The sequence below is a fragment of the Prionailurus bengalensis genome, chromosome B1, assembly GCF_016509475.1.
Source record: "Prionailurus bengalensis isolate Pbe53 chromosome B1, Fcat_Pben_1.1_paternal_pri, whole genome shotgun sequence".
Classification (NCBI taxonomy): Eukaryota; Metazoa; Chordata; class Mammalia; order Carnivora; family Felidae; genus Prionailurus; species Prionailurus bengalensis.
This window is the reverse complement of record NC_057344.1, coordinates 97,248,731-97,264,819: the sequence shown is the minus strand read 5'-3', so window position 1 is coordinate 97,264,819 and position 16,089 is coordinate 97,248,731. Positions and strand designations below refer to the sequence as shown.

General features: G+C 33.9%; 1 protein-coding gene across 2 annotated transcripts in view; it reads left to right on the top strand.

Moving 5' to 3' along the window:
* The window catches only part of HSPA4L (heat shock protein family A (Hsp70) member 4 like), a 54,689-nt gene extending 39,839 nt beyond the window's left edge, over window positions 1-14,850 (top strand). For both annotated transcript variants that reach the window (XM_043568812.1, XM_043568801.1), the window contains exons 16-20: window positions 743-868; window positions 1,161-1,268; window positions 3,417-3,536; window positions 7,172-7,333; window positions 9,639-14,850. In XM_043568812.1, the coding sequence (XP_043424747.1) occupies window positions 743-868; window positions 1,161-1,268; window positions 3,417-3,536; window positions 7,172-7,333; window positions 9,639-9,830 (708 nt within the window). In that variant the 3' untranslated portion in view covers window positions 9,831-14,850. The remainder of the gene's footprint in view (window positions 1-742; window positions 869-1,160; window positions 1,269-3,416; window positions 3,537-7,171; window positions 7,334-9,638) is intronic.
* Window positions 14,851-16,089: the final 1,239 nt, after the last annotated feature.

Below are 16,089 nucleotides of genomic sequence, written 5' to 3'. Positions count from 1 at the left end.
ACTATGCCATTGACTATATTCTGTGTTGTACCTTTTATCCCCGTGACTTACTCATTCCATAACTTGAAGCATGTATCTCTACTCCCTTTCACTGATTTTGCGCATCTCCCCACTTCTCTCCCCTCTGGCAGCCATCAGTTAGTTCTATTCATGGGTCTGTTTCTGCTCTTTATTCATTTGTTTTGTTTTTTAGATTCCACATGTAAGTGAAATCATACGGTATTTAACTTGTTTAGTATAATACACTCTAGGTCCATTTATGTTGTTGCACATGGCAAGATTTCATACTGTTTATTGCTGAGTAATACTCCATTACACACACACACACACACCCCACATCTTACATCTTATTTATCCATTCATCTATCAATGGATACTTGGGTTGTTTCTATCTTGGTTATTGTAAATAATGCTGCAATAAACATAGGGGTGCATACATCTTTTTGAATTCATGTATTTGTTTTCTTTAGCTAAATACCCAATAATGGAATTATTGAATCATATAGTTCTATTTTTAATTTTTTGAGGAATCTCCATACTGGTTCCCACAGTGATTACACCAATTTACATTCCCACCCACACTGCACAAGGGTTCCTTTTTCTCCACACTTGTTATTTCTTGTCTTTTTGATTCTAGCCATTTTGATTGATGTAAGGTGATGATCTTATTGTGGTTTTGATATGCATTTCCCTGATGACTCTTGTGCATATTCTTAATAGCTAATCTGAACATTTTGAATAGGGGAAGATGATAATGCAAGATAAATTAGAGAAAGAAAGAAATGATGCTAAGAATGCTGTTGAAGAATATGTATATGATTTTAGAGACAAGCTGGGCACAGTATATGAAAAATTCATCACTCAAGAAGTAAGTCTAAATTACATAATTTTTTATTAGAACTATTTGTTTGACAGTGTTAATACGAATTATGTAAACAAACATACCAAATGTGTTACTGTTGTCAATCCCCTTGAGCCACATTTAGGAATGATTCTTAGTTATGTCTCCTAATTGCAGAAGTATGGTGAAAAACATGTTAATGAATAAAAAGCCAGAGAAATCTGAAATTTAATCTTTTATACTTGAGAAATAGTCTGTCCTTCTTTGATAACTTCTAAGGAGAGCATTTTCAGTCAGTGTCTCTTCCATGTACAACTAGGACTTGAATAAACTGTCTACAATATTGGAAGATACAGAAAATTGGCTTTATGAAGAAGGAGAGGACCAACCTAAACAAATTTATGTGGATAAGCTTCAAGAACTAAAGGTAAATTTTTTAAAGTCCATGTTAATTTTGAATAGAACATTGTTTTCCTAAAAAATTGTGGTGTAAAGCACATTGTCTATTTTTAATAAATACATTAGAAAATACTAAGATATGTGTAAGAAGAAATGTTCTCTAATCTTAAAAGCAATTTTAGAGGTCAGTAATGCTATATGATAACTGAAATTAAATAATGTATAATCATATTCAGACACTCAGATATAAATATGTAGCAGATGGCTGGAATGTGACCACTTTTACATTAGGCATTTTTTTCTGAAATGTTATTAAGAAGTGATTTGTGAACCTGATCCCTTCTTATCCATTGGAGGATGCACCCTTTCTCTGCTTCTCCCCCCTTCACTGTGCCGTGACTTTGAGGAGTATATGCTGCCCTTTTGTATTTTCACATTGCAACTGATGTGGACACCTGGCCAGTGAAGAAATTCCAGTTTCTTTCACAAAGAAATATGGAGATGTGGCAACCATGTCTCCTTTTTCTAGGTCAATGGTATGATTTTAAGAAACTATCACTATTACTCCTTTCTTTCTGCTTGCCTACCCTACCCTGAAAAAAATACTTTTAAATTCAGATTACAAGGATTACAGGAATTTGTCTTTTCTTCTTGGTGTGCATCATAGCAGTACTTTAATGTTCACATGAATTGCCATGGGCTTTTATTGAAGTGCAGACTATGATTTGGTACATATGAGGTGGTGGGCCCATGATACTGCATTGCTAACAAGCTTCTAAGAGGTTCTGGTGCTGCTGGTCCCTGAGCCATTCTGAGTAGCAAGGGAAATACATAGATGATATTGATAGGGTTCCTAGGATATGGGAAAAGGCAGCCCTTTAGGATTGGGTGAGCAGAGTATAAGAGAAGTTACTTAAAAGCAAAAGCAAGTATCTTGCAAAAGTTATAACTGTCTTCATGCCAGTAAACTACTTTCAAACAGAATAATTAGCAACCAGGAAAGCTGATCTTATAGCAAAACTAGGCTTTATCACATTTTAGCTTGGTGGTGGTGTTACTCCCCATCTCCCTAAAACAATGTATGTATTTTGGGTAGTAAGAACAGCCAGGCAGTTGAAGTCAGTAGAAATAACTAAAAAGCCCAGCAGCTCTCAAAAAGGATTATTTCACCCCCAATATATAAGTAACCATAGAAATGAATGTTGTACAAGTTTTCACAGGCCTTAGTATTTAGGGGGGGGGGGGTGGCTTTTAAAAGTTGGCAGTACTTGGTCCTTTTTCAGAAACATTTACAGTAAAATGTATGATGTAAATAGACTAAATGCAATATGTTGTCCTGGAACAGAAAATTATGAAATCCACTTAAAGTCTGGAGTTCAGTTAATGGTAATGTACCAGTGTTGGTCTCTTAGTTTTGACAACTGTATATACTGTGGTAATACAAGATATGTAAGATGTTAACATTAGAGGAAAGCAGTGAGAAGTACTTGATGCTCTATTATTTCCTTTGTAACTTCTCTGAAAATCTAAAATTATTCTAAAATAAGCTGATTTTTTTTTAAGTACATAAACTATCTACAAGAAAATAGGTATTCATTCTTCTAATGCATCCCCTTCCTCAAAATTCCAGAGGCTGTTTTAACATTCCGGGCACTTGGGGCAAGGGGCCAAAGGTTTGTTTTTTGGTTTTGTTTTTTTAAGTGCTATACTTCCAGATCCAGGATTTCCATCTAATTAACAAACATAAATAATATTCAAAAGATAATATTGAATATCTGGAAATACTAGTAATCATGTTGCTTACAGAGTTATAATAGAAGTATTTGCGACCTGTGTCAGATAAATTCTGCATGCGATAATGTTTTTATGGCTAATAGGTTTGGAAATTTTCAACACAACTTTGAAGGAATTAAAAGTGTTGCCTTTGGATTTGACAGGAATCAAGAAGTGGTAATCTTAATAAATGAAAGACATAAATCATTAGGCATCCCTGTAGGATTGCATAAGGAAATAATCACTGGAATTTATTTTCATGTAAGGGAAATATAGAAGGCATGTTTTGATCTGGCCAGCTTTCTTTCCTATTCATCATCATGTAAGGGTCCAATAAAACTTGTCTTCTGTTAAAAGTCATTTTCGGTTAATAACTTTTTCTTTCAAAAATTTTTCTTAATAGAAATATGGCCAGCCTATTCAGATGAGGTACATGGAACATGAAGAGAGACCAAAAGCTTTAAACGACTTGGGAAAAAAGATTCAACTTGTCATGAAAGTGATAGAAGCATACAGAAACAAGGTATTAAAGTCACAGGGCAAGCTGCTGCTGATGGCATGTGTTTTATAGTACATGGTAGGATGGGGTAATAAGTTCTCAGCCACAAAGCTGTAGCAGTCATTACTGCCAAATTCCAGAGACCTTGTACTCTAAACTTACTATTTTTTTTAACATTTGTTTATTTTGAGAGAGAGAGAGTGGGGAGAGAGGGAGAGGAAATCCCAAGCAGGCTCCACGCTGTCAATGCAGAGCCCTGTGTGGGGCTCAATCCCATGAACCATGAGATCATGACCTGAGCTGAAACCAAGAGTCAGATGCTCAACCAACTGAGCTACCCAGGCACCCCTATCTTTTTATTAGAAAATTACTGTAAAGGGTCCTAATATATTTAAAATACAGTGCAGTTATGCTGCTTTAATCTCTTTAAATTACCTAAAACCCACACTTCAATCCAGTGACTAAATCTATCATTTTCTTCTTAGAGATTTCATTATTGATACAGTGAAAGAGAATTTTTCTTGGAACTTTTTTTATTATAGGCCTCTTGGAGACTGGACAGTGCTAGACTTTATTTTGTTCTTTTGCTTTTGGTTGCTCTCTGTCTTCCAGTCTACGAGACATTTGTGATCTCCTGTACCCTTTATTCTTTTAGATGCACACCCAAATCTATATACCCTTAACCTGCCGACTGTTTTTAAGCTTCAAATATTTAGTTACATCCAAAAGGAAATATCATTTATATAATAGTAAGATATGACAAAATTAGGCTTACCATTTTTTCCTCTAAACTCGAGGTTAGCAGGCTTTTTTTTAAATGAACAAATAGTGAATATATCAGGTTTTACAGGCTAACAGTTCAGATCTGCCATTGAAGTGCAAAAGCATCCATATACAGTACGTAAATGAATGGGTATGGCTGTGTTTCAAAATAACTTTATTTAAAAACCCAGGGGGAAAAAAACGGCAAGTAACAGGTTAGATTTGGCCTGCAGGACAAGTTTGCTCGCCCTTACTTTGAATAAATATTCACTATAATTTCCCCAGTTTTTATCATGGGAGTTAAAACTACATCAGTAAGCAGGAGAGGGTAGCACCAGATTCAGGCAGGTTATCTTAATAACTTATGTTTACCAAACAGTGAATTTTAAACACTTTTCATGGATTATCTTAATCTCACAAGGATATATCATAAGAAAACTGCAGTGCTTAAGCAGTTTGTCAAGGATTACACTGCTAGTAAATGATGCATTTAGGATTAAAACTTGAACAGTCTGAAGTTAACATACAAACTCCTATCACCTATGCTACTTTGTACTACACAACGTGTAAAAAGAGGTTGCTTGCTTTACAAAATAGATTTGTAAATTTTGTAACATAAGATTACAATCCAGCCAACCAGAAAGAAGAATCCAGGCACTGATTGCGAATGTGTCCACCGCTGTCAGTGTCCAAAATGTCCATACACGTACAAAGAATAGAAGGATAATGGAAAGGTAAGACGGAAGCAGACAAATAAAAACACCAAGAATATTTCAAATATGGCATTGGACATCCACATAACAATACATGGCCCCATGTTCCCCAGGCTTTAGCAGTCTTGAGTATGCAGGTTTAAGATACCAAAGCAAGACGAGACTTCACCTACATTCAGGGATTTTGAATTTTTCTTATGTGCTGTCTTCAGTTCAAGATGCTGGAACTACAAGCATCAAACAAAACATTGAACCTGTTTCTAATATGCTTTGGTAGGGAAAGGTGAACAGTAAATAAGTTACTTCAAAGGAGTCAGATACGGGGGCACCTGGCTGGCTCAGTCAGTTAAATGTCCGACTTCAGCTCAGGTTATGATCTTGCAGTCTGTGAGTTTGAGCCCACATCGGGCTCAGTGCTGACAGCTGACGGCCTGGAGTGTACTTTAAATTCTGTGTGTGTGTCTCTCTGTCTCTCTCTGCTCACACTCTATCTCTCTCAAAAATGAATAAAAAAATTTTTTTAAGTAGATAGGGATAAAGGACTATTGAAAAAGTAAGGAACCACCAAAGGTGGAGGAGATTTGTGAGAAGGGCAGACTAATAAGATGATATACTGTTAGGAGAGAACTGAAGGAAGGGAAGGCTCAAGGTGTAAGATAACTGTAAGGGAAAAGTTGTAGAAAAAGGGAGAGCAAGTTACAAAACCTCAAGGGGAAAATGTGTTGTGGCAAAGAGGCCAGTGTGGCTTAAAACAATGGGAATAGGATTAGAACCTAGTGCCTAGTAGGCTATCATAAAAGTTTGGCTTTGAGATATGAAACCATTGATTGGAGGTTTTTTTTTTTTTAAATGTTTATTCATTTTTGAAAGAGAAAGCATGAAGAAGGGAGGGGCAAAGAGAAAAGGGTACAGAGGATCCAAAGTGGGCTCTGTGCTGACAGCAGAGAGCCTGATGCAGAGCCTTCAAATTCATGAACCATCAGATCATGACCTGAGCCAAATTTGAACATTCAACCAACTAAGCCACCCAGGTGCCCCCCATTGGAGGTTTTTGAACATACAAGTAACATGATATGATTCATTTTTTAAAGGACGTAGAAACACTCATTTAGACATTATTAGAATAACACAAGGAATGATAGAGGCTTGAATCTTGCTTATTGAAGGGGGAAAGTAGTAGTCAGATGTTTGCACATTGTAAGATTTGGTGATAGATTTTATGTAAATGTGACAGAGGAGTCAAAAATGACTCCAAGGATATGGCCTGGAAGGATGAAGTTGCCATTTACTGAGATGGGGAAAACTGGGAGGAGTAGGTGGGGGTGTAATCAGGATTTTGAAACAGGTGGTCATTTCATTCTTTATAAATGGAAATTCAGGTTGGAAGTTGGATATAGAGTTGGGAATTCAGGGAAGAGGCTCAGGCTAGATATCTTTTTAAAACATGCATGTGAAGGGATGAATGGGAAGGAATATAAGATGTGATCCATGAAGTAGAAGGGAATTCAGAAAAATGTGGGGACCCAGAAATTGGGTCTTCTACAAGCAGAAGAAGAATACGTGATGAAGCTTTATAGTTGTAAAACACAACATCACCATTCTCCCAGGTCTTTGGCTTTGGAGTACTCTTTAATTCCCTTTCTCTTTATTTTCTATGTCCCATCTATAATCCATCAGGAGATCCTCTTTCTGTTGCATTGCCATTTCTTTCTCATGATTACCATCCTAAACCCTGACTTCTTAGATTACTTTCTGTATGTGGTAGCTGTAGTTGTGTTTTTCAGACAAAATTTTATTATGTACTTCTCTTTATCAAGAACTGTTGTTCTGTTATATACTGAGAATTTTCTGTCTAGCTTGCACTATGCCTTTATTCCCCTACTTCTCTTTATTCCCTAACAACTGAATTCCATGCAGCTTCTTTCTTAAGTACTTTTCCCTTGAATATTCTGCACTAGTCATTTTTTGAAAAAACCTGACTTCTTCAGAAAGACTTTCCTTTTAAAAACCCACATTGATTTTTTTCTTTCTCCCAGTCTCTTCAGTTTTGTGTAATTTGTATGTGGCTTCTTCACATGGGTATGTGGGAGGTATACGTTCAATAAGAGTCTAAATCTTTTAAACGGAAATTATTGTTGCTTATGGAAATATTTTCTATTAAGTAAAAGGCTTTTTTTTAAATAGGATGAAAGATATGATCATTTAGATCCAGCTGAAGTGGAAAAAGTTGAAAAATATATCAGTGAAGCCATGAATTGGCTGAATAGTAAGATGAATGCACAGAACAAACTAAGTCTCACTCAAGATCCTGTGGTGAAAGTCTCCGAAATAGTTGCAAAGTCAAAGGTAAGTAATTATGAAACTTTCTTTTTAATAGGTTCAAGCCATTAAACATTTTTTTTCTTATTTTAGAGAGCACACACAAGCAGGGGAGAGGGGCAGAAGGAGAGAGAAAGAGAAACAATCTTAAGCGGGTTCCACACTTAGCACAGAGCCCAGTGTGGGCCTCGATCCCACATCCCTGGGATGATGACCTGAGCCAAAATCAAGAGTCAGATGCTCAACCGACTGAGCCACTCAGGCACCCCAAGCCATTAAACGCTTTTATTGGGAACCATACTTTAAGCAATAATCAGCTTGCAAAAGAACTTAGAAAAACAAATTTAAGGCTAAATTTTAATTTTGAAAAAAAAAAAAAAAAAAGATTTCTAGGTGGGACATCTCTGTTCCTTGATTTAGTCACATGAGGCTGTGTTTTTAAATTTTAAGTTTACTACACAGTGAAATAAAGCAATGTGACAACTTCTTACTGTTATATATGTCAGACTTTTCTAGACTGGATGAGACTTCTAAATCTCCATTATAAAACTTTGCAGTGTAGGTTTTTGACATCATTTGAAATCTGTAAAATTCTATGGTAAAATCTTATTTCTGGGATAAACTTTCCAGCCTAAAAAACATTACTAGTGAAAATATCAAAGATTATCATAGAAAACACCGTGAAAAATATTGAGATGAACTTTATAATAAAACTAGCACTTAAGTAGAAAAATGATTAAAGACGTCAGAGAAGCAATTGACAAAAGAAAACATACATAACTCATCCTACTAACTCTCCTTTACCCATCTTTTCTTTTCACTGGTCATGGTTCTGTGTTTACATTCATAATCTTTGTCACAAGTTGTCAAGGGTGTGAAGAAACGGATGTTTTTCCTGAGCAGCTTGGTTGAATTTGTTTCATTCTCTTTGTATCAGTATATGTGTAGAAATTTAAAGGAAGTATACGTACCTTTAACCCAGAAATCATAATTCTAGGAATTCATCCTAAATCGATCATTACACAAGTATAGGAAGATAACCTTCCTGGTAAATTAGCAAAAAGTTGAAAGACACAAATACCTGTAAGAAACTAGATAAATGGAAGCATCTGTACAACACTGTGCAACCATTACATGATTTTAGATATGAAGATGAGTACAACATATATCTTTTAGATATAAAGATTTAGATATAAAGATTTTATATTTAGATATAAAGATGAGTACAACGTACTGAGTGAAAAGTTACCTCGCTATATAAATTAGCACGTTCATAGATTTGTAGGTTTGTATATATGTGTGTGCGTGGACATGTATCTAGAAGGATGCTCCCCAAAATGTTTGTTACTCTGTAGAAGACGAAATTCTGGTTGATTTTTTTTTTTATTCATTGTGTTTATAGGTTTTTTTTTTTTATTCAAATCTAAGTGTTTTCCTTTTGAGAAAGTTTTGCAACAAAGCTATAATAATTTACTCCTAATCAGATGAAATATAGAGTGTGGTAAGAGCAGTTTGCCACTACAACATTCCCCCAGTGGGGTGCCTGGATGGCTCAGTCAGTTAAGCGTCCAACTTGCGCTCATGTCATGATCTCACAGTTTGTGAGTTTGGGCCCCACGTTGGGCTCTGTGCTGACAGCTCAGAGCCTGGAGCCTGCTTCGGATTCTGTATCTCCCCCTCTCTCTGCTCCTCCCATGCTCATGCTCTGTCTCTCTCTGTCTCTCAATAATAAATAAACGTTTACAAAACGAAACATTCCCCCAAGATGTTAGTCCCTGTCTTTCCTTCCCTATCCCAATCTCTGCGACACTGGTCTTGAAAGATTTTAATGGTCTTTTATTTCTGTGTTAAAAAGAAATAAGGGCAGAGAAAATACATTGTATTTATTTTAAATTATTAAGTTGCATTTACATTCATGACTTATTTTCCTTCAACATAGCTCTATAATTCCACTTATTAAAGCTGTTTTTGTGTAAATATCAGTTTATGAAATAGGTGTTATTTGACAGAATTCTCATAACAGAGCATCAGGCATAATTTAAAGGAATAAATTAAAAATTATTTCTTCCTAAGTAAACTATATTTAAATTATGAAGAACCAGTTTTTAGGGAGATTATATACAAAGAGTATTATTATTAAAGATTGAAGAGTTTTCTGTCAGCACTAACATGCACTAACCCAGAAGTAAATGCTTCAATGAAGTATTTGAAGAAACTTGGTTATCTGAGCTAACATAAATTCAGGAATGTCACATTAATGTGGAATTTAGAACGTTAATAGTAACTTACTCTGTAGTAATTTTAATATAATCACTTCTCTTCATGTCTTTAGGAACTGGATAATTTTTGTAACCCCATCATTTACAAGCCCAAACCAAAAGTAGAGGTTGCTGAAGACAAAACAAAAGCTAACAGTGAACACAATGGACCAACGGATGGACAGAGTGGGACTGAAACTAAACCAGATATGACAAAAGACAGCTCCCAGCATCCTAAATCTTCTGGAGAGATGGAAGTGGACTAAGTCTTAATTTTACCTTCACATAATTCAGACAGTGCAAGCAATCACCAAGGTCCATTCTTCCTTTTACATGTGGTACACACAACATATGTTCAGTTCTTAACCACGTTTTGTCATTTGTTTTTTGGAGTAGTTTTGAAAAGTGTTTTATATTGAGTGCACTTCTGTTCATTTCCATTGCTGCTTATGTGAAGCTTTAGCTGAGAATAGATTTATAAGTCAGTTTAAGCTTTCCTAATATATGTTATATCAGATATGCGAGACTGATATATAGTTGGCAACAATCTACCTTATTTAAAGCTACTTGGATAAACCTCAGCTCCTGTATTTAGGAGAGGATACTGTTTTGCACTATTGCAGAAGCATAGATTTAATTGCATCATCATTTTGAAAAACATTGAAATTGATGTGGTTTAAAGCCACCGAGGCACTGACTTTTTTCTAGTTATTGTAGTTATAATTTAAATATTAAAACAGATAATCTTATTGGTGTGCCATGAGAACTCCAAAGTGCTGTCATCACATAAATGAACTAAATCACATGTTGAAAGGGAAAACACACAATTTTTATGTTAAGGTGACACCAGCAGTTTGCATCTTTTATTAGTAATGTGGATTGATGTTTCCTCAAGAGTAATTCAGTGTCATTTTCACTTGAAACTTCTGATTTGTCCTGAAGACCAGCTGCTGCTAACATAATACTAGCCTAAAGATGAGGCATTTTTGATGAAAATACCTTCATGTTAAGGGGCAAATGCTATTGACCGACTCAGATGTTCATGTGTGATGTTGATAGCCTTGTTTCAGTTTTAATAGTTGTTTTGTTTTTCTTAATTGACTTTGTTAATATCTGAACACAGGGTTGGGAGAAATGGCACAATGTACTGCATTATATACATTTATCACTGATTTACATAATGTTAAGAAATAGATAAACACTTAAATAAGCGGTAATACTTGAAAAGAAGTACTTATACCGTAAGTCTTAGGAAATAATGCTTGTAATAAACTTAACTATGTTACACATATCAACAGGCATAGAATGTTACATAAGTGTAATATGATATGATGTGATTAAATTATAGTTCCTGCTGTTACATTACCTGTTCAGATCTTGGCTCCAGTTTTGGTGCTTCTTATATATATTATATGGGACAAGGGACTGTGAAATTATGATATTTCAAGACTTAATCAGTGCTTCATCACCAGACTTGTTCACATTGTTCAGTTCTGTCCAGAGGCTTGAAACCATTTAAGTATGGGAGCAGTCTGAAATGACTTTTCAGACCTACGAGAGGCATAGACCATGCATGGCACTTGTGTTTCATGCCAATCAACTAGATTAATAACCTAAGTTAAAATTTTGAAAGGCTCACTTTTTCCCAAAGCTAAAACCTTTATATTAAGATGAATTAATAATGACTTTCTTACATAGTAAAAATTGAGAGTTTAATATCTTTAGGGATAGTCATTATTTCTCACAAATAGTTCTCTTAAGAGAGATTTTGTTTCTACAATGTAGTCTGCACTGAAAGGGGAGCATATGGAGCAGTGCATTTTGCAGGGATTTTTATTCATCCTTTTTGAGGGAGATGTCCCTTTTTTGCATTAAAAAAATCATATAGACCCAATATATTTTTAATGTCTTCTAGTCTTTAAACTTCTCCTTGTCTTAATACTCTTAAAGTGAACTAATTATATCCACTAGTAATTAAATACTTTCTTTTTAAAGCATCAGTTGGTTTTCATTTATAGGTTGAATATATAGGTTCATTTCAGGAAGAGCATCAAAGTTATGAAGGAGTATTTCAACAGCACACATTAGGGAGTTCGTAGCTTTTTCTTGAGTTAACAAGAAAATCTCCACCCACTTCGTTAGGAGCTATGTAACTCCAAAACTTATGAACAAATGTGTAAATAACCCTTTCTGCATCTGAACTAATATATCTGACATCTTCCCTTCCTTCTTAAATCGGTTTATGTAGTTCTGTGTTTTAGATCTATAACATTCTAATTCTTACATTTATATAACACTTCACGTGATAAGTTAAATACATCCAAAGATAAGATGTATGCTTTCCTACTCATCCAACTTAAATGATATTTTCAAAAGCTGTTTAACCTTATGATGTAGTTGTTTACTGAATATAAAGAAAAATATGTTCTCCTTAACAGTTTGGGGTAGAAGGTATGGCTCAGTTTAATCTGCATGGAAATATATGCAGTACTAGACAAAAATTTTTTTCAAAATAAAAAGCCACTATTTTAGAAGTTATTTTAGAAAAGACATAGAAAATTAGAATGTTTTCCTATAATCAAATATGAACTAAGTATGTAGAAAATAAGATGATTAAAATACACTTTTACTCTATGAAAAAGTATAAATCACTTGGTTTCCAAATCCACCTCCTGATAGCCAATCATACTGTGATTATAAAAACAAAGATTGCTTAAATAACAAAGTTATTTAACACAAAGTTTGTGATGCTTTAATTCCTTTAGCAGTATACAGAATTCTTAAGTTTAAAACAACTAGAAACAGTACACCAAAGAATTGGGCTTTTGGAATAAACAGATAATAATCTCAGTTTAAAAGAGTGTAACTAATTAGATTTTTCCTAAGAAGAAATAAAGATTTCTTAGAGTTTCTTGGCCAATTTTCAGTATATTTATGATTACTTCCTAGATAGCTATATTAATGAACTTGGGGCTCAATTTTTATATAATAAGTACAAAAACATTTTATCCAAATTAGGACATCTTGAACTGTTTTGAAAAATTATCAATACTTAAAGACAATGAGCATTCAAATACAGTGATCAAATTAGCTGACTTCAGTTTGAGCCAAAATAGAACCATTCCTCTGTATTCATGAATTTGAGTTGTAATAAGCCTATAAACATTCTCATTAGGATTTTGTTTTGTTTTTAACAGGTGATATTTGGTAGTTAACAGTTGAAACCTTGGCATTGATCTTAAATATCATAGAAGTGATTCTTAAATGACAAGACAAATATAACTTCACCTTTCTCACCTTTTAGAATTTTACAACCAGAAAACTTCAATTCTAAATTAAATGTTATTTTGTCATTAGACTTAGGAAGTTTTAAGTAGAATTTGGCCTGTGATATCTGATTCTATAAAATTAATGATAAGCATTACTGATTGTATCAATATTTAAAATCTGATGGCACTGATTAAAGTTAGCCACTGATGACTTCAAATGTCATTGGTAGTGTGCTTAAAGTGTGATTCTAATATTATGCTCTTACTCTACAATCTTTCATAACTACCATTTAGCAAACTAATCTTTTAAAGCCATCAATTTCAGAAGACAGAATTTTGATGATCACAAAAGAAAAGCAGGTTTGAAATTTCCTTTTTTGTTAAGGTCTTACCATTTTAAAAGTTCCCAGGGAGCACATAATCTTTTCTTTCAATAAAAAAGTAACAGAAATTAATGCGAAGACCAAAACTCTTAACCAAAACAAAAAACTTCAGCTATTTTGCTTCCTCATCTAATTTTTTTTTTCCTCATCTAATTTTAAATGTACTAATAAAATTTATGTTCTTCCATATACTCCTGTGTTTCCTAAAAAAAACCAGCTTTGGGTTTATACTACAGCCAGATGTCTAAGTTTTTTTCTTGCTGAATTCAAGGGTATTTGCTTCACACTTTAAATAAAAAGGCACCTGGAATTCTTAGAACGTTAAACTGAAGCTGCTTAGAAGAAGAAAACTTAACCTCTGTGGCACAGTGGTCAGTACCTGTTAGGTGGTAATGGCTCTTTCATCTTCCAGATCCCTAAGGCTACCTCTAGCATATTGTTAGAGTAAGTATTAAAAGAAAAAGCACATCTATTAAAACACATTATTAAAGGACTCGGAACTTTCAAATCAAAAAACCTAATTGAATGATCATTTTATTCAGTCTGTCAAGCAGGTCAAAATCCATAACCATAACAAAAATTAATAGTATAATCTTTGCTTTGGAATCTTTTACTGTCCTAAGTTAGAGGATGATTATTAAGGAAGTATATAGTTACCTAAAAATGACCCATCCTGTACAGAGATAAGGGAAATTCAGTATGTTTTATTTTTATAGTGTATAAACTATAAATGGAAATGATCTTTCTGGTGCATCTTGATCCATTTATTCTCTCATCCAATTCTAGGGTCTTGTATAATCCTATTTTTCTCCAGCGCATTTTGGTTTTTTTTATTTTAGATGATTTTTTAGGTCTTTCATTTTGTGTATTTTTAAATAGTTTCACAGCTATCCTATCCCTTTGATAGCTAATTTTATTGCCTTTGTTGCCTTCTAAACACCAAATCTTATTACTGTGAAGAATTTTTTGACTCTTATAAATTCATACCTGAAAAGCCGTGTTGTAAGTTTCCTCATGTAGTATCTCTAAAATTTAATAATGGCTTCTAGAGTTTTCGTATTTTGGCCTTAGAATACTTTTAAGTAGTTCTGGACCAAAAGAGGTCAGTTTTGTGAATTATCATATATGAAGAAACCCAACATTCCTTATTTTTAATACAGATACCAGTGTGACAAAATAAGGGTCAGAAATTCAAAATTGTTAAAGGGTTAGCCACCTTCCATTGTTTGTTCTTTCTGGTTTACATACATGTTCTGTGCATCTTCCTGTTTTGTTTTGTTTTTAGAATTTCCTAAATTTTGTGCTTCTAAGACCTTGAGTCAAAATGCTCTTGAAATCATATGGACCCATCCAGAAGAAGGTGTTAAAATGTCATTAGAAGGTAGGGAAATCTAGGAAATGCTTTAAAGTGTTGTATTATTTTCCCTGAAATAAAATTTTATGGCTTAATGTCTTGGAAGCAGACTCACATTAAAAGTGGTTACCTTTTATACTTGGTAAGATGAAGCCATTGTTTAATTCTACAGTATATAAAGCAGTTTTTTAATGAAATTATCAAATTGTTTTAGTTCTAATATGGCATCCAAGTCATTTTTTCTTTTCTTCAACCATTATTAAAATAATTTCTATTGTGACTCTGACTCTAGTCATTAGTGTAAAAGAATTTCTGGTGGTTTAGTTCCTATTAGCTAATAATTTTGTTTTTAAGAAAACTACATTTCGTAATTTCCAAGTTTGTTTTCAATACAAAGAGTAACCAGTGCAATGCAGAAAATCATAACCAAGTGTGATGTGTCTGTAAAAATAATCAACTGATATTTGCATGTAATAGACCCTCAGCTTCAACAAGCTGACATGAGAATGGTTTGTGATGTTACACTGATAACATTCTAGGAATATAAATTTGGCATACAATTTTGGTTCACAAACATCCATAATAATGTTACATATGGCAGGATCAAAGTATATAAAATACTTTCTGTGTATGTAAATTGGCATCTTCATACTAGTGAACAAATAGCAATTGATAATAAATGCAATTCATTTTTGGATGACAGTGCACCTTGTCAAGTCATGTAATTATAATAAGTCTATACCTACTTGTTCCTTGAACTATGTGTTTTGCACACCTGAGGTTTAATTGTCACATATTGAACTTAACTGACTTGGTGGTTTGTGGACAAGTCATTAGAGACATTTAAAAAAATTTACTTAATAAGGGAGGGTCTTTAAATGAGCAAATTTTTCAAACCTTCAGATGCTATTTATTGATTTTGTCAACAAATAGTTTGTTAATGTTGGATGTGTTGTCAGAATAATTTAGCTTTATACTGGAAGAGAAAACAGGAATAAGTCAATATGATGACCTTAGAAATTTTCAGTAGGCATAGAGGAGCTCTATGCCCCAGTGAGTCTCATAAAGCTCCTCTGTTTGAGAATTGCTATTCCTGACGAAAATGTGTCAAGTCGTTTAGGGTGTTAAGGTAAGAAAATGATTGAGGTCCCCTGGTCTAGAGTATTTGGTGCTTAATCTTCTAGGGATAGAACAACTTAAAAGCATTCAAAGGCTAATGGACCCTCTGTCCAGAAAAATATTTATATTTCAAACACTTTATAAACTAAGCTTCAATGCAAATAAATACTTGTTAAGTCTAGAAGGCTTAACAATCGGCATTCATTCCTATTTATCTTATCCTGAATTTGGGAAGAACTGGATAGGATTTAGGTTTGTTTTGTTTTGGGGTTTTGTTTTTTGGTTTGGGTTTTTTTGGTAAAACCAAAGTCACTAGTAATTAAACAGAAAAGAGCCTTCCAGAGGTGAAGAAGGAATGTCTGTTGATTGTAAGTACCTCTCATTTTTATCCTTTACAATT